This window comes from Gouania willdenowi, chromosome 12 (genome assembly GCF_900634775.1).
Source record: "Gouania willdenowi chromosome 12, fGouWil2.1, whole genome shotgun sequence".
Classification (NCBI taxonomy): Eukaryota; Metazoa; Chordata; class Actinopteri; order Blenniiformes; family Gobiesocidae; genus Gouania; species Gouania willdenowi.
The window spans coordinates 25,556,376-25,579,915 of NC_041055.1; the positions used below are offsets into that span (position 1 = coordinate 25,556,376).

At 36.1% G+C, this 23,540-nt stretch overlaps 1 protein-coding gene across 2 annotated transcripts in view; it reads right to left on the bottom strand.

The window, feature by feature from the left end:
• The window catches only part of rgs3a (regulator of G protein signaling 3a), a 146,899-nt gene that overhangs the window by 54,857 nt on the left and 68,502 nt on the right, over window positions 1-23,540 (bottom strand). For both annotated transcript variants that reach the window (XM_028463666.1, XM_028463667.1), the window contains one exon: window positions 20,717-20,851. In XM_028463666.1, the coding sequence (XP_028319467.1) occupies window positions 20,717-20,851 (135 nt within the window). The remainder of the gene's footprint in view (window positions 1-20,716; window positions 20,852-23,540) is intronic.

Genomic DNA, 23,540 nt, shown 5'->3' on the forward strand with positions numbered 1-23,540 from the left:
ACTTCCTCTGTCACTGGTGTGTGTGTGTGTGTGTGTGTGTGTGTGTGTGTGTGTGGTGTGTGTGTGTGGTGTGTGGTGTGTGTGTGTGTGTGTGTGTGTGTGTGTGTGTGTGTGTGTGTGTGTGTGTGTGTGTGTGTGTGTGTGTGTGTGTGTGTGTGTGTGTGTGCGCGTGCGTGCGTGCGTGTATCTGTGGCTTGCAAACTAGGGTTGCTGTGTGTGTGACTGTCATTGTGGGCTAGGCCAGCTGAACTGTGTTGCGGTGCACAAAGGGAGGGCGAGAGACCCCCGGGCTCAGAAGATGGACTCCAACCAACGGAGCACAAACAAGTGAGAAGGAACAGGCGAAAGGAGAAGCACGTAATGAGAACAGGCAATGAGCGTGGGAAACTCACCGTCCACTAGGGATGGGCGACATGGACCAAAACTTATATCTCTATATTTTTTCACAAAATGGTAATATACGATATAAATCTCGATAACCGTCACTCAAAGTCTGACCAGAAAGACAATTCTGAGTTCAATTTACTGACAAATTATCACTACATCCCAGGAATTCACATTGTAAATTTCTAGTTTGATCGGTTTAACACTTTTTGAGATATGGCCAATTTAATGAGGGGGGAATGTGTCGATTTTTGTTCGTCCTTATTTTTCTTCCATTTTCAGCCTCCAATATCTCAGAAACAACACCACATGTGAAACTGAATTTTGGTATAGTAATAGAGCTCCACCTACTCTCTCAGAATATACAAAAAGATCTGCTATACATCCTATGTGGTGGACATGCCAGTCCCTCAAATTTGGGAAAAAAGTTCGTTAGGGGTTTTGGCCTCCAGTAAATAACTTTGGATATGCCTCATCTCCCTGTAATTTCATCAGCTTTGAGCTATGTACATAGACTGTTCACATCAATAATGATTAGTCACATACATGCATATATTGGTTCTTGGGAGACAATCACTTCAAATCGGAAAAAATAAATTTTTCAAACTATTTTTATTGGCCCATAATTGCATGTGGGGATGTAAGGAAAAAAAATCTGATCTCTGTTTTAATTTATAGTATTACAGTTTCTCTTTCTTGGGATATAAAACAATTTTTCTTTATGCAACTTCTTAATTTTTTTTTATTTTGGACCCCAAAGAAAAATAAGAAAGCTTGAAAATCGACATCCTCCCCCACAGAACAACGTAGAGAGAAATGCTTGGGCCATTTGTTGAAATGATAAACCATCTGCAAAATATGCGCCATTTTTGGCTTTTTCTCCACTAAGAGACAGCACGTGTGAGTGAGTTCTGTAGTGTGGCTGGTTTAGGGTAAGGTCTGGGTTAGGACGCACTCAGCAATCCATCCAACTGTGCTTTTCATTCTGATAAGTAGCGAAACCAGTGACTCATAAAACAAGTATTTTAATAGAAAATAAGATGTAAAATAAAAAATATATTGTTATACAATAAGAAATCTCGACATATCTTCATTCTCGATATATTGCCCAGCCCTACTGTCCACCCAAACAGTGTTAATTCTGACAGCAAATTTTTTATTTAGTTTTAGACCAGGCGCACGGTGGCACACAGAACATTCTGTGTGGTGTTTCCATGTTCTCCCTATGCTGCGTGGGTTACCTACGGGTACTACGACTTCCTCCTACAATCCAAAAACATGACTGTTAGGTTGATCGGAGTTTCTAAATTGCCCGTAGGAGTGAATGTGAGTGTTTGTCTGTCTGTGTGTTGCCCGAAGGTCTGGCGCGGTGTCCAGGGTGTACCCCCGCCTAGCGCCCAGTGTGAGTCGGAGATAGGCACCGGCAGACCCCCGTGACCCTGAAAACAGGATTAAGCGGGTCTGAAAAGTTTTTAGGGATGTAACGATTCACTCAACTCCCGATACAATTAGATATTCACGTAATATTACAGATATTTTTTGGTGCTCAAGGGGTAAGGAATCATTTATGAACATGTTTAAAAGTAGAAGGAGGCCAGAAAGAAAGTGTTAGCAGATTCCGCCCGCCGCCAACACTTCTGGATAAAAAAAGTACTGCGATTCAATTTTCACAGTATCATGTGAATCGTGATACCTATGAATCAATTTTTAACTGCCTTACGATTAATCGTTACATCCCTAATAGTTTTAGATTAAATTTAGTCGGGACTATTTCAGTAATAGTCTTTTATTAGTAAACTACATGATCTTAAGATTTTGATTGACAAAATTTGTTAGAAATATAGTCGACTAAAATGTACAGGTTAAGAGTTTATGCATTTTTTTTAAAGATTCAATCAATTTTGCAAATAAACACAAACAGATTTGATGTGATCAATGCATAAAACCACAGGATCGCATTCATTCCGCTAGAATTTAATCTCAAAGGGCTAAAATTCTATTTCAGTTTTCATTAGTTGACTAAAATATAGATATATTTTGATATAGTTTTTTGGTATGTATTTTTTAATTAATTATAGTCTGGTTAGTGTCACTTTAAAAATATTTTAGTCAGCAAAAACTATGAGGAAGATTTTTGTTTGTCACCTCAATGTCCTCCTGATGTGTTTACCTACATCTTTAAATAATATATATATATATATATATATATATCTGTAGAGGTGTGTGTGAGCAGATATTGTCCGACTATGTGTCCATTTATTGCTTCACTCGACCCCACCCTTTTTTTTTTCTTTGTTTGGACATTAAGGCACACAGATAATACACTGGTCATATCTCCACCATAAATGCACTTAAACACATGCACACAGTCATATACTGTACATCCATATGTCACACTGTATGTGCAGCTGCATGAGTCGCAAATTGAAATTTTGTTTTAATGCCAAACATTAGTCAAAGTATTTTATTTTCTTAGTATTTATTTACAGGGTAGGCGCTCATAAATGTCAATATGTTTCTTCATATTTTAATTATGATTGTTTAAAAACTTTTATTTTTTTTAATTGCTGTTCTCTACTAGACAGTATGTGACTATATATAGTTGGTCCTCTATAATTACACTGAGTCATACCCTGTTAAAAAAATAATCCTCTACTCCGATGACATAAATGCACCTTTTTTTCAAGGACAAGGGCGGATGTTGAGCTGAGTTGGAAAGTATTAGCTTCCTACCAACCGAGCCAAACTAATGACAGCCACTGCGTTCAGCTGCAGGGACGTCAGAATTAAACTATTTTGACTATTTAGTAGTTGAATTATTTTTCCAATAGTTTTCCCTAGGATCTACAAGGGTTTTCCTAAGCACGCTCACACAATAACTGTGTGCGCAACATTGACAAATTACAAAAATCTACTTTTTTTCAAATTAAAACACCACACGCAATCTCAAACAACTGTATTCTATCATTTCAAATATAAATCTAGTTTTAAAAAAAAAAAACACAGTATAAAAATTCAATAATAAAACAATAAATTGGTGAACTAATTAATAACAGTTACTTAAACAATTAAACAGTTAATTAAATAATGAAAATTATATTTTTGTAATTTTTAAAAATTATTACTTTTCAAATTAAGTATTAAGTAGTACTGTATTCAAATATAAATTAAAGTTAAAAAAAATAACAACACTTTTTGTAATTTAAATTCAAATTCAAAAACAACATTCTCAAACAACTGTATTGTATACTTTCACTTCCTCAAATATGAATAAAAAAATACAGTATAAAAATATCATCTCGTCACTATATCATAAACATGATCAAAAACAAATAAAAAAAGAAAGACTCTAAGGTCGCCAGAAATTTGTGATATCAAAATGGGCTCACGACCAAAAAAGGTGTGGGAACCACTGAGCTATAGTGTGTTAAAACAGAGGCTTGGAAAGAAAAAAAATCATTATTTTAAATTACAATGGCAGAGTTAACTAGAAAAACATACAAGGGAGGATAATGGTAAATATCCAGCTTTCAGTTAAGCACGTAATAAAATCTATGAGCTTTGCTGCTCAGAATACAGCCTCGTGACGTTTTGCTTGTGACGTCAAACCCAAAAGCGCCGTCGAGTGAGCACAGCACCAGTGACGTCTTTATCCACAGCTCAGCACAGCACCATCACACCCACAAAGTGAGGGAGAAGACGGATGTCAAAACGCCACAGATTCTCCATGAATTCCCTTAATGCCAAACGATGGAGCACCACGTCTCACATTGGTCCCGAGTGTGAAAGGAACAGGAAAACTACACTGTGTGCAAAGCTGGCAATTATTTTATCACTTATTTTCAACATTTCAGTCTGAGCAGAAACTCATTCCTAAATGCACCACTGTGGTAGTCCAAGTCTGTTACATTTGTTATTGTATATTGAAATACAAACAGAGGAAAAATACTTCCAGAAACAAATGACACACAGTCGAATAAACACTGTTTGTTGAATTACTCAATGGTATTTTTTTTAGGTGTGTAAGGATGCAACACAACCAACTATTCAATTTAAATTTGAATCCTGATTTTTTTTTTTAAAAAAACAACAAAAACTCAAATCAAAGAATTGGATATGATGATGCACTTAACTCCTTTCAATTTGAATACATACAGATCATATTTTTAGTGGAAATACAGATTATTCTTCTCTTTATTTAAACTGTCAATAATGTTTTTAACTCATAAATTTTCTTTTTATAACCTTTTTACAAACCATTTGAACTCATAAACCAAAATAAAACGCACATTTCTAAATTAATTTCCGTATTTCATCCATCTTTTATATTAATGTCTTTTTATTCCAAAAGTGAGAATAGCATTTCTCTCCTTTAGTGACATGAATCGTTTTACAATGAAATGTCTTCACTCACACACACACACGCACACGCGCACACACACACACACACACACACACACACACACACACACACACCTGCTGTCTTACCCCCACAGGAACCATCAATCACTGACAACACCCTTCACACAAGGCCTCCAGCATATGAGACGAGCGTGTATAAAGTAGGCAACAGTTCAATCCTGGTTATTATTATTTCATCTTTTACTTCACAACAGGGAATGAAAACCAATCCTCCCCATTTCATAAGTGAAACTATCACTGCCCAGCGTGACTCTCTGCCTCTCTATATGGTTGTAGCACATCTTTCACATATTTCCCGGAATTATCTACCTGTATAGTCATGTTTATGGAAGATAATGAATGTTAAATGTAGACATCGACTATGATCTTCACTGCAGATCAAGAAATAAGTCTCAGTCGGAGCTTTCAGTCCAAACCCTGAGAACAAAAACGTATTATAGCGGATGCACAGCAATAGTGTGGGGCCAGGCAATTTTAGGCAAAAAACAAGACTAATCAAATCAAACTTTATTCATATACTGTAGCACGTTTCATGCACAAGGCAACACAATGTGCTTCGCAGTTTAAAACAAGTCATTTTCAACTATCACTTGCAAATTAAAAATAGAACATATACATTCAGAATAAAAGCTCAACATGCACATAAAAAGTATCCACATGAAGTAGATCACACAACATGCACACAAACAAACACACACTGAAAGCAGGCGTCAACATCTGATAATAAAATGTTGCGAAAAGTAGAGTTTTCATTTTGCTAATGGTAGCTGTTAGCGTTAAAATGCAGATTTCAAACGGCTGCGAAAAATCCAGTTGTGACAAAAATCCAATATTGCATCCAGACAACACTGAAATGTTAGTGATTTGTTTTAAAACAATGATTTATTGGCTCCAAAGTTGAAAGACAGATGTTTGAAAATGCCATTTTTGAATCAACTCCAATTGTTTGCATGAGAGCCAAATTCAAAACGCTGTAGCAAAAAAAAATCTCTTTTTGTAATAAAATTCATATATTTTCCAGACATCATCTACCATGACTCATTTTTTATTTGATTTTTTATAAACATTCAAAATGTATTTATAACATGCACTGTGTATAGGTTTACATTACCGTTGACAGTCAAACATTTTCATACATTATATAAATCAAAAATCTGTCAAAAATTGTGGAAGCAGATAGGTTCAATATGTTTTACAGTTTTTGACAAAAAAGAAAACAGGGTGATGACTCCCGCACGTGTTTAGATGTACAAATGTTTTTTTTTTTGGTATTGGGGTTACATTTTGGTGAAATCTGTTGCACACATGGTTGATTTGAACTTTAGCGGCGAAAAAGAAGACGGAGAAAAGAAAGAACATGCAGGATAAAAGGTTCCCGGCATACGAAGGCAGAAACAATGTACACATTTTTTTTTCTGCCTCTTGTCTATTGTGTTACTGCAGTTGTAGCTCTCTCTCTCTCTTTGCTAGCTCAATAATAACGTGTATGTCAACTTGTGCGAGAGGGGGAGTAAAAAAAAAAGGATTTGGTTGAAGCAGGAGGGCAATGAAAAGACTCCACAGATTGAATCAGGGAGAAAAGAGAGGTGCGAGAGGTGAAGGAGGGGTTGGGAAAGTGATGTATTAAAAACGCAGAGAGAAAGGGAAGGGTCGAGGGGGGGTTGTGGGGGGTAACGGGAAGATGTGTAGAAAAAAGATCAAATGCAATGAACTCTCTGGAGACCAAAGCAGCTAGTGTCGCTCCATTTCTCTCCATCTCTTCTCAGACAGAGAGAAGCCGACACTTGTATACATGCATGCATGCAGGAACGCGCACACACACACACACACACACACCTTCTCCGTGCTATTTTTAGACGCGGGTGCTGTTGCAAATCAAAGCAGTGAAACAAAACCTATCAAAGAGCAGGATGTTAAGGACCATGTCTTTTACACCTCATCACTCTCCAACACACACATACACGCACACCCATACAAAACACATTCATACACACACTCACACACCATGTGTCTGCTTCATACCTGAACGCATATCTAATCATATCATGTGCTAATACGAATAGCTATTTTAAACACTGTCGATTACAATGCACAGGCAGCTGTCTCCACCACCAACTTCAACTAAAGCCATTTCTATAACCCTGTCGATCCACATGCAACACAGGAGGAATGAGTGACATCTACAAAAAGAAATATCGACAACGTTTCTTTGTCGAACTTTCTGAAACTTTTGGCAAGTGGTTTAATTTTGTGTGCCCCTCCCCCAAAATAAATGTACAAAATGACAAGAACACACAAAGTAATAGCAAAAAGATGCAAAATTACTCCCAAAACAAAAAAAAATTACTACAGAAACACACGAAAATAACAGAACAATATACAAAATAACACAAAAAACATACTAAAAATACACAAAAGGATAACAAAGGTACAGAAAAGGACCACAAAAAATATCTGAAATGTATACATAACGACAAGAAAAATACGCAATATACTTTTGATATGTTAAGGTTTCATTTATTCAGACTTTTTTTTTTTCAGGAAATGTACTCGATCAGGCAACAGAAAGAACTCATATGGACACATCAAAGCAATCAGTAGATGCTTTGATGCTTTTTTGTGAAATAACTCAGAGATGCATTAAAGCAATCAGTAGATGCTTTGATGCTTGCCTTATGAAATAACTCATAAGGACACATCAAAGTAATCAATAGATGCTTTGATGCTTTCCTTTGAAAGAACTCATAGGGATATATCAAAACAATCAGTAGATGCTTTGATGCTTTCCTTATGAAAAAACTCATGTGATTCTTAATAGGACGAGATGTTACAAATTCCTAAATATTCAGCAAGACAATTGGGGTAGTCTTGGGTGGGGTGAAAATGTATTAAAGATTGCAGAGTGCCACCCCTACAATGCATCGTCAGTTGTGTGCCCCGACGTCATTGGGTGTTTCGGCCGCTTAACACAATACACCCTCTGTCGAGGTTGGCCCACCACAGTCTGATCAAACCTGGGTGTGCGTGGGCATGGTGGCGCCCAGTAATCATAATCCACCATCATCTCTTGCCATCATTTTCCAGGCCATGTTGCATCCCTATGTTTCAGCCACAGCCAGTGACTGCTCTGTTCTGCTACAGTGGCAAGTTCTTTTATTGGGCATGTCCTCTAAGCCCTACTTCCTTCAGTAGCCTTGTGGTGGAACTAGCTACAAAGCCTCTACATCCCACCTCCACAGGCCACACCTTCACGTTCCAGCCCCGCCCCCTCCTGCCTCAGCTGCTAGGTTGGTGTACCGCAGCCTCTTCCGTTAGAATGCTTCATCGATGGCTTCTTCCCTTGGGACTGTAAGCTCAACGATGAAGATGCAGTGGCAGGACTTGGACCAGAGGACAGGGTCTGGGCGCAGGTTGGTCCTTGCAATTTCAGGTGGGAAAGTCAGCCTCTGGATGAGATCTACCATCTATCTATCAAAGAAATCAGCATTTGTTTTGATGTTTTCTTTGTGAAAAAACTCATAGGGACACACCAAAACAATCAGTAGATGCTTTGATGCTTTCCTTGTGAAAAACTCATAGGGATATATCAAAGCAATCAGTATATGCTTTGATGCTTTCCTTATGAAAAAACTCATATGGACACATCAAAGAATTCAGCAGTGACTTTGATGTTTCCTTATGAAAAAACTTGTAGGGACACACCAAAGCAATCAGTAGACGCTTTGATGCTTTCCTTATGAGGACACATCATGTAGATGCCTCTGAGGAAGACTGACAGTTGGCAGTCGAAACATGTCAGGATAACAAAGGACATTTTAAAGTAAATTTCCTGAAAAAGTCTGTCTCCATAAATTAAACCTTAACATATTATTTAAAAAAAGAAGACAAAATGAACTTGGAACAATATACCAATATATCTGTTGTTTCTTTTTGATGCCTTCGAGTGTGTCGGTGTTATATTTCAAGTTTTCCTTCCCACAAATGTCAATTAATCACGTATTTGGTTTGAAACATGTGATATAATTACGTAAAAAGGAAATTTGGAATTTGTAAATAAAAATATGACAAACTCTAAATATGGTGTCGGTAAAATCAAGAGTGGAAGGACTTTATGCTGGGCTTTATCGACTTAGAATGAGAACAGGAGACTCTTAACTATACTATTAGCCAGTGCTCATGCATTACCATTATATAACAGCATTATGAATAGTTAAAGTTGAACTAAAAGCAAAACGCCACTGCATCAGAGTAAGATCATTCATTTTTAAAGAAAGGGAAATAATTCAACACTAGAAGTCACAATGATTAGAAACAAACTTTTAAAAAAGACAACAATGTCAAACAATGACCCTTCTAACAATGGAGCATGCCCCAAGCTGGATGTATGCATGTGTAAAGTAAAGTACAGTAATGGGCAAAGGAGAGACCAATGGAAATCATCCATGTCTAATTAGAGACAATGAAGTGGAAAGTCTGCTTCTGTTCCAGAGGAACAATAAGAGCAAGAGAAATGTCAAACACGTGACACACCATATGTGCTGGTACAGATGTTTACCATAGAAAATACTTCGCTTTACTTTTGTAGGTAATTGTCAATCATGCTAAATCCCACCGAACAAGAACACAATTTAATTATATTTGGTATAATATGAATTAAGAAACCCTTCTGTTACAGCAAATGCATGTTTTAAATCAAATGTAAACTATTAAAATGCTTAAAATTTTAACCAGCTTTCCGCATAATAACAAACTATTTACATAATGAAGCAGTTACTACTACCAAGGTGTCATTGGCAAAAAAGCTTTAAAACTTTCAATATTCCATTTATTATAATATATATATTCATATAATAGAGTTTGGAATTACTAAGTAATACATACATATTTCTGTTTAAACTAGCAAAAATGAGTACATTTTTCAGGAAGTTTACTTTGATCTCCAGACATGTTTCGACTGTCAACTGCCAGTCTTCCTCAGAGGTGCCTGCTGATCTTTATCTCTAATATCTTTTTTGTGAATATTGATGCATTGCTCCAAATAATTTCATTAACCCATGCACATGTCAATAATAATAATTCTAGCAAGTTTATTTTGTCTTTTTTTTAATATGTTACTCTTCCTCAGAGGCATCTGTTGATCGCTTTGATGTGTCCTTATGAGTTTAGTTGACAGTCAAAACATGTCATGAGATCAAACTAAATTTCCATGGAAAAAGTTGTCTGAATAAGAGAAAACCTCCTTAATAATAATAATAATAATAATAATAATAATAATAATAATAATAATAATAATAATGATAATAATAATAAAAAATCTTTAATATATTTTTGTGAATATTGATGCCTTGCTCCAAATAATTTTACTGTCATTAACCCATGCACAAAAAAATTAAAAAAAATTGTATTTGTATTTGGATCAAGAGTTAACTTTATTTGGTTGAGTTTGTTGCAGAGGGAATGTTCCAGTGAGCTCAAAGACCTTATCATGCCTTTGGGTTTCTGACTGACTCTGTTCTGACAAACATCTTTCACATGGACCCCATGCTGTCAACACGTTCCTCTTTCCTGTTGAGATCCTTCCGAGCTCTGCCAAAATATTCAAAAGTATAGTGTGAGTGCTGATAAGTCACTGCTTTGTAAGGCCCCCACCAAACTGTAACCACAATCTGCTCTGGCACAAATGCACATCTTCCCACCACTGAACTTCTGCTCACACAATTCCTTGCCTAACAAATATTTCTCTGTAAAAACAAATAGTGTGGTCTAAATCATCAAAGCCAGAAGTGGACAGAAGTAGTACATAAATGTACAAAATTACAAGAATACACAAAAGGATAGCACAAACAAGCAAAATTAATCCAAAAACACACAAAATTACTACAAAAACACACAACAGAACAATATACAAAATGATAACACACAAATTATTCTAAATAGCATACAAATAAACAAAAGAATAACAAATGTACAAAAAAACGACAACAAAAATACACAATATGCCTCCAAAAAAAACTACGGAATTGCAGAAAAATACACAAAAAAATTATAAAATAGGAAAAAACGTATTAAAAAAAGGTAAACAATGAACTAGGGGAAAATACTGGTATAAAAAATTTACTCCAAAAACACACAAAACAACAGAAACACAGAAAAAAGGTCATGTATATTGAAGCCTTTACTCTTATCCTTTTCCCTCAATTTCTTTCACGTTTACATCATAAAGGACATGAACAGTATTTATCTATTATTTCAATAATACTGAAATACATGTGACCATGAAAGGATGATCTGTCTTATTTACTTCCTCTGTCAGTGGTCATAATACTAAGGCGTTAATGTCATATGACGCGATATCTAAGTTCTTTACAGCCCCTGGAAAGTAATAATGTTCAAGGCGAAGGTTAATAGAGATTAATGTAAAAAGCTAAGGACTTCTTGAAAAACTTGACGTGAATCAATAGAATAAAAGCTTAAATGAACACATTAAAGACTGTGACAAGGCATTTGTGGTACCATGTTGCATCTTAGCATGAATGTTGCATTAAACCCATTTCACTGGCTAAAACAGCTTCTCATAAATTTGAAATGAGATGGTACGAGAAGAGAACAAGCTGCCTCGAAAACCACAACGAGACACACTTTGTCACTTAGTTCATGAGCAGCAGCCATCTTTTTTTTAACACACCAATGTAACGTCCTCGGCTTTTCTCTCCTGACTCAGAGATGATGTGGCACTGCTTAGCAAATGCAAAGTGTGCCAGTGTGTGGTTTTCATTGTCAAAACAGCCTTTGCTGGGTAAAGTCCCATTCGAGGATGCGTGAATGAGTGTGTGTCAGCGTGTGTGTGCAGCTGTGCAAATTTATTTTTCCGGCAGCTTTGTGGATAGTGCAGCCAAGAAAAGAACATGGCGGAAGCTTTCAAATGAAAGCACTCAGAAACTATTAATGGCTGTAAAACACCATTATACTGTACATGAGCAAAATGTTACTTTACGTCATATTTAGTTGTAAAAAGCCACCTCTTGGTAAAAGCTATTGGCTTTATTTAAAAATGGACCATGTCCTGCTTTCTGAGCATATGCGGTCCTTTAATAAAGATTACCTCTTGACACAAAATAAAAATATATCAGCGAATTTCCAGAAGTTGCTTCGACAACACTTACAAATGCTTTTTTCGTTGGAAGCTAAAAACACTGTGAGCAACATGGTCTCATTAGCTTTCCTTTCAATGAGAGGGAAGAAGTACTTTATTGATCCCAGAGGGGAAATTGATACTTTGCACACTGCTTGGCTTGTGTACACAAAGGAGGGTTCAACTGCAAATGCAACACAATAAACCTTTGCCATAGCAATTCTGTTAGACACTATTAAAAAACTGTGTACGTCAGTGCATTTAAAGAACACATGGCCTAATAGTCACGTCGGGCAGTTTATCCATCCCTGTTGTTGAAAAAAAAACTCCCACAAAAGAATTTTTGCAATAATTCAATTAAATAATTTAAAATATATATAAATTTGTGCTGAATTATGGCTAAACTTGACTTTATTGGTCTGTTTCTACAAAGTTTACTGCTAGGGATGCACCGAAATGAAAATTTGAGGCAGAAGCCAAATAAACGTTTTTCACTATTTTTTTTAAATAGTGCATAAATAGCCTAGGATACATTTTTAGACATGCTTTTTTTTAAAGAAAGTAAAGAAAGTAAATGTTTATACAATATTATGACATTTTTTTGAATATTCCAGTAGCTTTTGCTTGTCATAAAAAGCACGACAAAGTTTTTCATTTATATTAGTGCGTCAAAAAAACAAAACATGCATTCCAAAAAAAAGCTAAAGTGCATTAAAGGGGAGGTATGATGAAAAAAAATCACTTTATAATGGTTTTGATACAGTGATATACATCCCTTTAGCCTTGTTCAGAGGGCTGAAGTTGAAAAAGTTCTGTTTCCTCCCTCCCTTGTTATTCCACATTTTGTAAAAACAAAGTCAGCTCCAAATGGGACAGTTGGATTTTGCCCACGTTGGTAGGTGACTTCACCCAACACGCCTCCTAGAATGTGAGCTCCTCCCTCTCCAACTATGTAACAGCTAAAACAACACAGCTGTTTAATATAGAATATATATTATACTTTATTGCCATATATGTAAATACAATCTGCACTACTGGACACACAAACTGCACTACTTTTTCTGCTGCCGATCGTGTTGGGAGTCAGTGCTTGGAGCCATGGACCCATTGTTTACACACATCAGCTGTTAGCACTCCGTGCTAATGCTACACCAGTTTATGCAACGAGACTCGGTGTAGTGTGAGGAGGAAACGATGGGGATGTATACGGATTCGTGGCTCACAGCGCTAACAACGGACTCAGTTATGGAAATGGACGGTTTACGCGGTGACGGATGATGGAGAGCGGTAGGGAGAAAGTCTGGCTGTGTTTGTGTGTGAAAAAGAGGAGCTGTTGCTCCTGCAGCAACGCACAAAAACTCTTCCGACTCAAAATCACTACACGTTGTTTGATTGCGTCATTGCAATGTTGCATTTTTTGCAATATTCGGCCGAATATATTCGGTGGTCGAATATTCAGTGCATCCCTATTAACTGCTGCTGTTATCGCCAATCCTTTTCTTTTTACTAAAAATACGACTAAGAGTTGACTTCAATTTCCAAAAGGTTATTTTGACCAATTTGACTGTATTTTTTAAGATTTTGTAAAGATAATCTGCAAAAATTGATAGTTACATTTAAACAATTAATGCCATGCAAGTGTTTATCATAGATGTGCTGAATATAAGAGATGGGCTTCCATATAACTAGTGCAAAATGATGGTTTTAAATGGTCAGAATACAAACAGTTCAGTGACACATTACTACGACTATGTGGAGGTTCTGTAGCTTTATGCTGCGCCCTCTGCCACTCGGCAGTAATTATTTCAAAATTACAACCCTGGGAGAAGTGCACGAGTTCATTTTTTAGTACATTTATTTTGAGCAACTTTATTTTTTAATATCTTTTTTACATTGTATTTGGGAAATACTGTTCGCACAAGTGTGCCTTTTCTTATTCATCAGTGGCTTTACAGTCCTTGTGTTGACAGTGATGATAATTAAAGTTCTTTATTTTATTTTCGTAGTGTGTTTTGCTTCTTTTCATTTAAGCATAATACAAATTGTTCTTCATGTACAGTATATATCCTTCCTGTTTTAATCAATGATCTTATTTCATACATCGACTGAGTATTATTTATCGTCAAATACATTGGAAATCGATTAAAGTCCCCCAATACCGACATCGATCAGGCTCTACTGGACATATTGTTTCTTGTGTTTCATATTTTTTTTCTTAACGATACTCTTTGAAACCCTTTGAATTGTAGCAAAATACAATATTAAGTGAACCCAGCTTCTTGTCCGATCCTCTCCTCTTCTCAGCTGTCTCAAGGATTATTGTGTACTATTTTTAGATTGTGTATAGTTATGACTGTACTTGTGCCAGGGAAGGAAATATAGGGTTTTATTATCAATATATTGTTCTCATAGGAGTTATTATTATTATTATTATTATTATTAATACTTTGAACAACATTTAATTTCAATGTGACCTTGACCTTCATGCAAGGTCATATTTAAGATCAAGGTAAGTCTTCTGTTTTCCCTGCATTATTACTTTCAATTTAATTAGTAAAAAGAACAAACTTATCAACAAATCCAAATACAGGTTGTCATTTTTGCCAATTTTCAATTGCAAAAACGTAATCGTCATGCGAATATAAATCTTGCTTAGTTTACATTTTTATATTAATAATAATTCAAGCAAGTTCATTTTTGACTTCTTTTTTATTCATATGTTAAGGTTTTATTTAATTCAGACATATCGACATATTTCGATTGTCAACTGCCAGTCTTCCTCGGAGGCGTCTGCTGATCGCTTTGATGTGTCCTTATGAGTTCAGTTCAAAACATGTCAGGAGATCAAAGTAAATTTCCTATTAAAAAGTTGTCTGAATAAAAGGAAAACTTAACAAAATAAGAATAATACATTGTTTTTTTTTAGCGTTTAACGTTTAAGTTTTTTAAAGGAGAGAAAAAAGTTTTACAATCTTAGTCATCATGCACACTCGCTATAAATGCACAAACAACCTGAGCGCCAGCAGTAAACAGAAAGCAGCCAATCCTTATCCCACTTTACTCCCGCGGAGGTGAAAAAAAGCTCAAGTCTACAGTTTTCCAGAAGAGGAGCGTTTGGAGAATAAAGGAAGTAGAGCAGCTGCTGACATCAACACTGTGACCAAATAAGCTCATTTGCTGGAAACACATGAATGGAAATAAATAGCATGAGTCGATAAAAATGAATGTTGATTCCAAAGTCTGTGTTTCTCATCTGTTAAAGTGGATTCTAATGCTGTTCTACGCATTACGGTTGGTTATTGGGTTTTTTATTTTAGCTTTGGATCTGTGCAGCAGAGGATAAATAAAAAGGAAATGTGGGAATTACTGAGTCATTTTCTAAAGATCCTTCACTTCCTTGTCTTTCCAACTTCCAGGAATACACACCATGCATTATTGGTTTAGCAGCACACAAGAGGCAGATAAATGGAATAACAATATTTCTACTGAAATTTTTACATACTGTACAAAATATGTAACGAGTTACACAGAATAAGTAACTTCTGTAGCTAATTCGATCACAAGTCAGACTTGATAGTTGAAAATAAATGATTTGGTGCTCGAATTTCCTGCACATTAATAGGTGTTGTCTTTTTATGTCCACTCCTATAAAGTGGTGCAGTAAATAATTTTTAATCCCACACGTAACAAAGCTGCCTTGTGAGTAATTAAATAGATCTAGTAAAAAAAAAAAAAAACTGACTTGAAACTATCTGCCTCCGAGGTGTTATGGAAAACATAATCAAATGAGAAGTAATTTGTCAAGATGTGAACTGTTATGATTAAGCGTTTGCCTTCAGGACACCATTCAGATTCCCATTTGGAAAAAAAAAAAAGCTTTAATAACTCCACAAAGAACAGATACATTCTCTACTGGATTAGATCATTATGTATTTAGATATACAGTACTTAGTTTTCAATTGGTACAGTCTATCTACCTAGATGTGCTCATTTTGCCCAGTTACAGATGAAAGGTAGTTTATTTAATCCAATGACCTGTTTTTGGATATTCTACAGTGTCTGATAGATGTACATTTCCTAAACAACAGGTGTGAGAATCAATCACTTTCCTTTGCCATTGGTGTCCCCTGTGTATTTTATTATAATATGTGACTATCAGACCTAGAATGGCTTCTTGTCTTACACTTTGTTGATAAAAGTTGTTTAATAAATCCTTTTATAACTGCACTGACATATTCTTAAACTACTGGAGAATTGGAACAATGCTGTTTATTTACTGTGATTATACAACTATGTATGCATGTATGTCGTTTTGTCTATACTGTATACACATTTTAAAACTTGGGACCGTAAGATGTAATGTCAATATTATATTTGTACTATCGGTTACCAAAAAAAATTTAAATTACCAAAAAAAAAGATTAAATAAATGAAAAACATAGCGACGAGAATTTTCAATTTTTGGACAATGGGCTATAAGCACAGTGAGACGTGACGTATTTCCGGTTGAAAATAAGACAGAAAGTATTTCCTATTACCGCTTTCCGACAGTCAAAACAGTTGAGAAGTGAGCCGTCACACTTTTGAAACGTGTTTTTCACAGTTTCGTTTTATTGTGCCTGTTTGTGTGGTTGTGTGTCTACATAATGACATCCAAAAGGAGGAAGTTTACCATCTAAACAAGAGGAGATAGCACATCAAGATACCACTGTTGCGTTCTTAACTGTACAGCTTCAGCTAGATGTAGCTCTGCTTTGAGTTTTTTACCTTCCCACAAGAGGATGAGCTGCAAAAAAAGTGGACCATCAACATCCGGAGAGGTGAACCCTAATTCCTAACCCTGACGTGAAGGAGCGAACAAATGCACAAGGGCGTCGGCAGAGCTGTCCCTGTTCTTTTTGAATGGAATAATTATTCCCTTCCTGCTCCTCGTCCTGGTGTTTGGGAACGAAGAGAGCGACTCGACTTTCCCTCTGAGGACCCCGAGGAGGAAATGGATGTACTATGTCCTGACCACGACTACTGCTCGTCTGCTGAGCCGGGTGCATTGGACTTGGCCCTCAGTGTTATAGAGGAGGTCCGGGCGGAGAACGCTGCGCTCCAGAGACGGAACGAGGAGATGCCCATCAGCAAAAAGTTTAGCTTGGAACGGTTTACTGCTTCAGATGAGGACATTAGATTTTAAAATGTAAGAGATACTATCAAAACATAGCTGTAGCTATTAAAGTAGCATTAGCACCTAGCTAAACACAAAACAAGAGGAGCAACTCTGAATAAACAGGAAAAACTGTTTGTTAGTGAAAGTCCAGTAGCTTATGCAAATATATAAGATGTCCGCTGTTATTTACTGCTATCGTTGAGTTGCGTGATATTAATATGAAAACTACAGTCATTATACAGTAGAGTTAGGAACCGGAAGTTCTTTCACAATCTTCACTCAAATGCGAAAGTGAAGCGTGCATATAAACATCACTCATGTACAAAAACAGTGTACACTTTACACGTACACTTTCATAAAATTTCCCATCATTAACCACTTGAATAATATGGAGGATGAGGAGTGCCACAATTAAATAAATACACTGTTATTAATTAATTAAAAGTGTCAATTTTTAATTAAATCCATTTTCCATATTGCATTGAAGTATAAATATTTCACTATTTATTTATATATTATATGATCTGGTTTTGCAGCACTTCATGAATAATTTTTTCTGTCAAAGTCTGTGGGGGCGGGGCTAACATCAATCCAGCCAAATCCATTGCTTTGGTCTTCACTCTTTCCAATCATGGTGGCTACGACAATGAAGGATGTGCATGAACGTTCCAGTGAGTTGGTGAAAGAGATCTTAGACCTCGCTGAGAGTGTAGAAGCAGGAATATAGTACAAAACCAATGTGCAGATTGTATAGCGCCACCCAGTTTTTAGAATAATGTTCACTAGCTCTGCCTCAATCTATTGTCAGGGATCGATTTAGCTTGACTGTGCAGGTGAAAGTGTTAGGAAACCGCCCCCACAGACTTTGACAAGCCAGTTTGGCAGATAGAATTAATTAATGGAGTGCTGCAACACTAGACCATGAAACAAATAAATAAATAAATAGAGAAATATTTGTATTTCACACTTTTCAGAGTGAACATGAAAAATAAAATGGATTAATTAATTATTAACACTTAATTAATGAACAGTGTATTTATTTAACTGTGGCACTCGTCCTCCAATGTATAAAAGTCAAAGCCTTTTATTAATAGAAAAACATTCTATATTTTCAAGTTTGAACTTCTTTTTAAATATTTTCTGATGCCATTTATCTCTGCCCACGAGTTCATTAAATTCTCATATCTCTCGTTCAAACTGTAAACACCTCTGAGAAATGGACTCCACAGTGGACATATTTATTTAAATCTGACTCATAATGTTTTCAAGTCTCATATCCTTTTTTTTTTTATCTTTCAATGGGTATTTTTCCAAATAGGAGCATAAAGCAGTGATGAGCTCATAAAAGAACTTTGCACTGATTTAGAGATAAAGATAATAAATCCAAACTTTTTCTGTACCACGTGTGTGCAGAGAATCAAAGTGCTCTGTCAATTATCTAAGAGAAAACCATTGATTTTGATGACTCTGCATCAAGATATTTGGTTATTTAACAGAGGAAAGCTGCGTAAAGTCCACTTAAAACAGCTATAGGAGGTCAGGTCTTATGCCGACACCAGTTAATTAAAAAATCTCCCAAAACAGACTAATAGAATACAGTGTGAGTTATAAATACAACTATAAATATGTGAGCATGCAGTAAGAAACAGATAAAAGACTGTCGTGTTGGCCTTCCTTTCTCATTCTTTCATCTGCTGATGAAAAAAAAAAGAAAATGTTCTGATGTAAAAAGGGTGTAGCTTCCTCTCCAAGGGCTAAATAGCCCTTTTAATCACCTTTCAGCTTCTCAATGAACAGTTTCCACTCTGCTGAAAGTGCGGAGGTGAATGAGCTGTGTCTGCTCTTCCTCCTAACAAACTAATTAAGTTGAGGAGAACGGATGAAAGTGGGTGAATGAGCAGAAAAAAGGCATTGAAACAAATTATTTATATTTAATTATTAACAAAAACAAACATCAAGTGCATATACTGCTACATGTGACTTTGTTGGTTTAGCATATTTGTTGCGGGCGTCCAATTTTCTACTGTGGCAAACAATGGAGAAGAGCAATAGAGGGCATGGAATGCTTCTTATTTCTTATTTTATTTAATTTTATTTGACAGGGACCATGCACAGGAGCATTAATCAGCATATGAAAAGATGCTTTGCACCAGACTTTAGCTCTTGGAGCTAATCTGCAGTCCCCAACACAGACAATTACAAAATGACCAAAATGATCCTAGAAAGTATTTAAAAGATGAGCAACAGAACATTAAAAAACAATGTTTTTAACGTTCATTCAAAAAAACAGATTTTTTTTTAATGAAATGTCATGTCTAAATAATATCAACAATTGGCAATGACTGTTAAAAAAAAACTTAGCTCTAAATGACAAATCTGCAGAGAACCTTCATTCAATGTTTCCTTAGCTCTGTGTGAGTTTTCACTATCTATTACCTGATGGTTTTCATTCCCCAAGCCAATACATTTATAGTTCAAGGACAGGAAACACAATCATCTATCAGAAGAATAAATTATGTTAATGTGCATCACATGCTGGCATTATATCAGAAAATACCCAACTCATTCAATCATCCACCAGCGGAACTGCTGTTGGGTTCAACAATAAAACATGCACCGAAATACATGTATAGAAAGAAACTGGATGGCATTTCATGTCAGTGTGTCATGTGTTGGAAGCTGAATGCGAACACAAAGAAAGAATCATATGACCTTCTCCAGTCACAGGGGTGTTTATTAGTGGCTTTTCCCAAACCATAAAATCACATCCTGGTCCCAATATTCACGACTCAGTTAAGTTTTTTCCTCGTTCCAAGTGTAAAAAAAAAAGAGAATCCTAAAAATAGCAACTCCACCCAAAAATCTAACAACAGCGTAACAAACCAAAGCCCAAATAAATGTAATATATATATATGGATCAGCATACAATCCGGCCCTTCAGACCATCCAATTCAGCCGCAGGAGAACGTAAAAATGACACAAAAAACATGAATCATTGTGTAAATGAAACCCAACAATATTCGCAGGTGCTCATTGTTTCCCCACTGCTTAGATCTCATGATTGCAGTCATTTTTTATGTTAAACTGCTGTAAAAAAAAAAAAAAAAATAAGAACCTCAAAATTCTTACAAAATCCTTACATTTAACTCAAACTATGACATATTTCCCTTAATTGAATAGAAACTGGGCACAAAATCTAAGAAATGTAATGTGAAGACCCTGTTGGGACTAATATCTGCCACTTTTTGATTAGATAGTGTCGGTTTCTTACATTTGTATTTTATGTATACAGTACATAAAAGTGTAAACTAGGGCAGACGAATATGATGAAATTAAATCTGTGGCCCTCGAGATCAAACTGTTCTGCGTTTGGCCCCTGAACTAAACTGAGTTTGACGTCCCTGGTTTAAAATATAGAGATTTCTCCTGCTGTACTTTTACTGGTAGAAAACACTGTTTGTGTCTGAAGAGTGTGGAGTTCACGGGGCGTCTGTGACAAGAGGTGATGCACAAATACATGCATTCCTGTTTGTTGCATCGTGGAATGATTTTACAAGTAAAAAAAAAAATAAGAAACTATTAGAAATTCTCCTGGTTGGAGGGTGTCTGTGTGTTCTTACCTGATCGAAATTGTGAGCGGGAGGCTCCCTCCTTTGAAGCTGGAGCTGCTTGTCAATGTTGTCCTTTAGGCACTGACACACACGCCGCTTCTGGTCCGCTGAATAGGCTTCCAGACTGAGCAGGCAGTCACACTTCTGGAGACAGATAGAGAGAGAGAAAGAGAGAGAGAGAGAGAGGGTGGGGGTTAGAGAGAGAAAGAGAGAGAGAGGAGCAAAAGGGGGTGGAGGAAAAGACAGCAGGATATTAGGCATCCACTGTCAGGGAGATGAAGAAGACACTGTCTCCTGATCTTTGAACACTGAAGATGAGGAGAGCACAGGGGAGCACGTCAGATGGAAATGACAAGGGAGGGGGGGGGGGGGGGGGGGGGAACTGAACACAATCCAAAAAAGAAGGTTTTATTTTTTCTTTTCCTAATGGCTGATTTTAATGAGGTCTCCAAACTAAAACGATCACCGTCTAATGAAAGAGTGAGAGCTTGTTTTTCTTTAAAAGGCTCACTGCTCAAGATGTTTAGTGCAGTGTTTGCTCAGTGGTGCAAAAACAAAAGTGCTCACTGATGATACTCTTTCAGACAGAAAAGGTAAAATGTTTGGAGACACTAAACCAGAAATGGACAATGTTAATCACCAAAAAAAGTGTGATAATGGGCTACATTATCATTATTATTATTAGCATTTAGAATAATGACCAATCTGAGCATTGATATAGAGAATAACAAAAGGTTTGATCTGCTTTTCTTTCATTTTGTGTATTTTTGTTGAGGTTTTTGTGTGTTTTTGTTGTCAGTTTCTATATTTTTGTGTTACTTCTGCATCTTTATAGTTTATATAGTCATCTTTTGAGGTTTTTTTTAGTCAAGTTGGGTATTTTTGTTATTGTTTCTTTTTTTTTCTTTATAACTATAAGTAATTTTGTGTTTTTGTTGCCATTTTGTGAATTTTTATGTTTTCATTATCATTTTGTGTATTTTCGTTGATAATTTGTGTTTTTGTTGTCTTTCTATATTTTGGTGTAACTTTTGTATTTTTATATGGTCATTTTATATTTGTCATTGTTTTGTTTCTTTTTTGCAATAACTATGTTTTTGTTGCCATTTTGTGAATTTTTGTTTTGTGTGTTTGCATTATCCTTTTGTGTATTTTTGTGGTAATTTTGTATATTTTTTTGTAATTCTGCATGTTTTTCAAGTTTTATTTTGTGTATTTTCATTGATGCTTTCTGTGCTTTTGTTGTTTGTGTTACTTTTGCATTTTTATGCAGTCATCTTTTGAGGGGTTTGAGGGTCAATTTGTGTTTTTTTGTCATTTTTTTCAAGCATTTTTTGTGTCTTTGTTGCCATTTTCTGAAAATTTTGGTTTTGTGTATTTTGTGTATTTTTTATAATTTTGAAATGCTTTTTGGAGTCATTTTGTGTATTGGTGTTAATGTTTTATGTATTTTTGGTTTCATTTTGTGCATTTACATTTTGGGGACGGACAAAATTAGACCGAGGGCCACATGTGGCCCATGTCTGTTTGGGAGGAGCTTCATCAGGTTTGGTGGCACAGTGCCACAACATTACTGTGACAGCCGCATTGTGGAAATGGAAAACTCACCTTACATCGACATTAGGCAGAATATGATCTGCTGATAACAGTGATTATATAATTGCAGCCTGGCCAGCATTAAAGAGCCTCAGTCAATAAATCCTGAAATGGTAGAAGACACTGGATATTTGACCACCTGTGTTTTGTTGGTAAGGAGCTGATAAAGCTGAGTTTAAAAAAAATGCTTTTCCAGGAAAATATCTCAGCCACCTTCAAAACATTGAGCACGCTGTCTTCCATCTCCTAACTCAGTTATGTCCAGATTACATCCAAGCTGGATTTTTCTCTTTTTTTTCTTTTGTGAGAAAAGACAGACCCAAAACAAAAGAGAAACAGGAAAGAGTTATATAATATGACAAGGACAAGTTGGTTTGAATACCAGTTTTGACTAAATCAGTCCAAAAAGAAAAACCATTAGCATTTAAGGTGTCCTTTATGTACAGTCTATTACTGATATATAATGTGTTTACAGTCTATTACTGAAATATAATGTGTTTACATGGTATTACATTCCTCACCAGTTATAAAATCGAGTGACATCATCTCATGAATGCACACTTGGATGTCACCAGTTTTTATATTAGATAAGTCATCGTTTTTCATATATCTATTGAACTTTAAAGGAACCCATTGTGCTGACATTTACCCCCTTTTTTCCATTCCCTCCTATCCGATGACTTCTATCTACCTTGACTGCTCTGCTTCCAGCGGTGACAGAATAAAGCATTTGTGCCCTGACATTTTTTGGCATGAGTCACGCTAAAAATAGACTTCTATTTTTTTTCCCCCATTTTGTGGAGAGTCTTGAGAGATTGACCAAAAGTCCTCAGGGCCTTTCTTGATGCTCGCTGCCCTGACTGGGGGGTGACTCATGATGCTCGTTTATTTTCCTACCGCCTTGCATGGGCTTTAGCATGCCCTACTGTGTCGTTATCACTTGAAATGTCACTTTGAATGACACTCAGTGTCCTGCTGAAAATGGGGATGATGCTGATGTGGGGTCGAATGACACATTTTGGCTGACAAAGCCGTGTCACTGTTAGAGATGCTAATGCGAGCCAAAAGGCGCTCTATGCAACGATGGTGGCAGTGTCACAACTGTGTATGATAATACACTACGGCAGAAGTGAACAACTCATCACAACGGGGGTCACAAACATTTGATTGTCTGATCCAAGAGCCATACTGTCAGAAATAATGTCAGCATTTGAAATAATGAGTGATGTACACATTA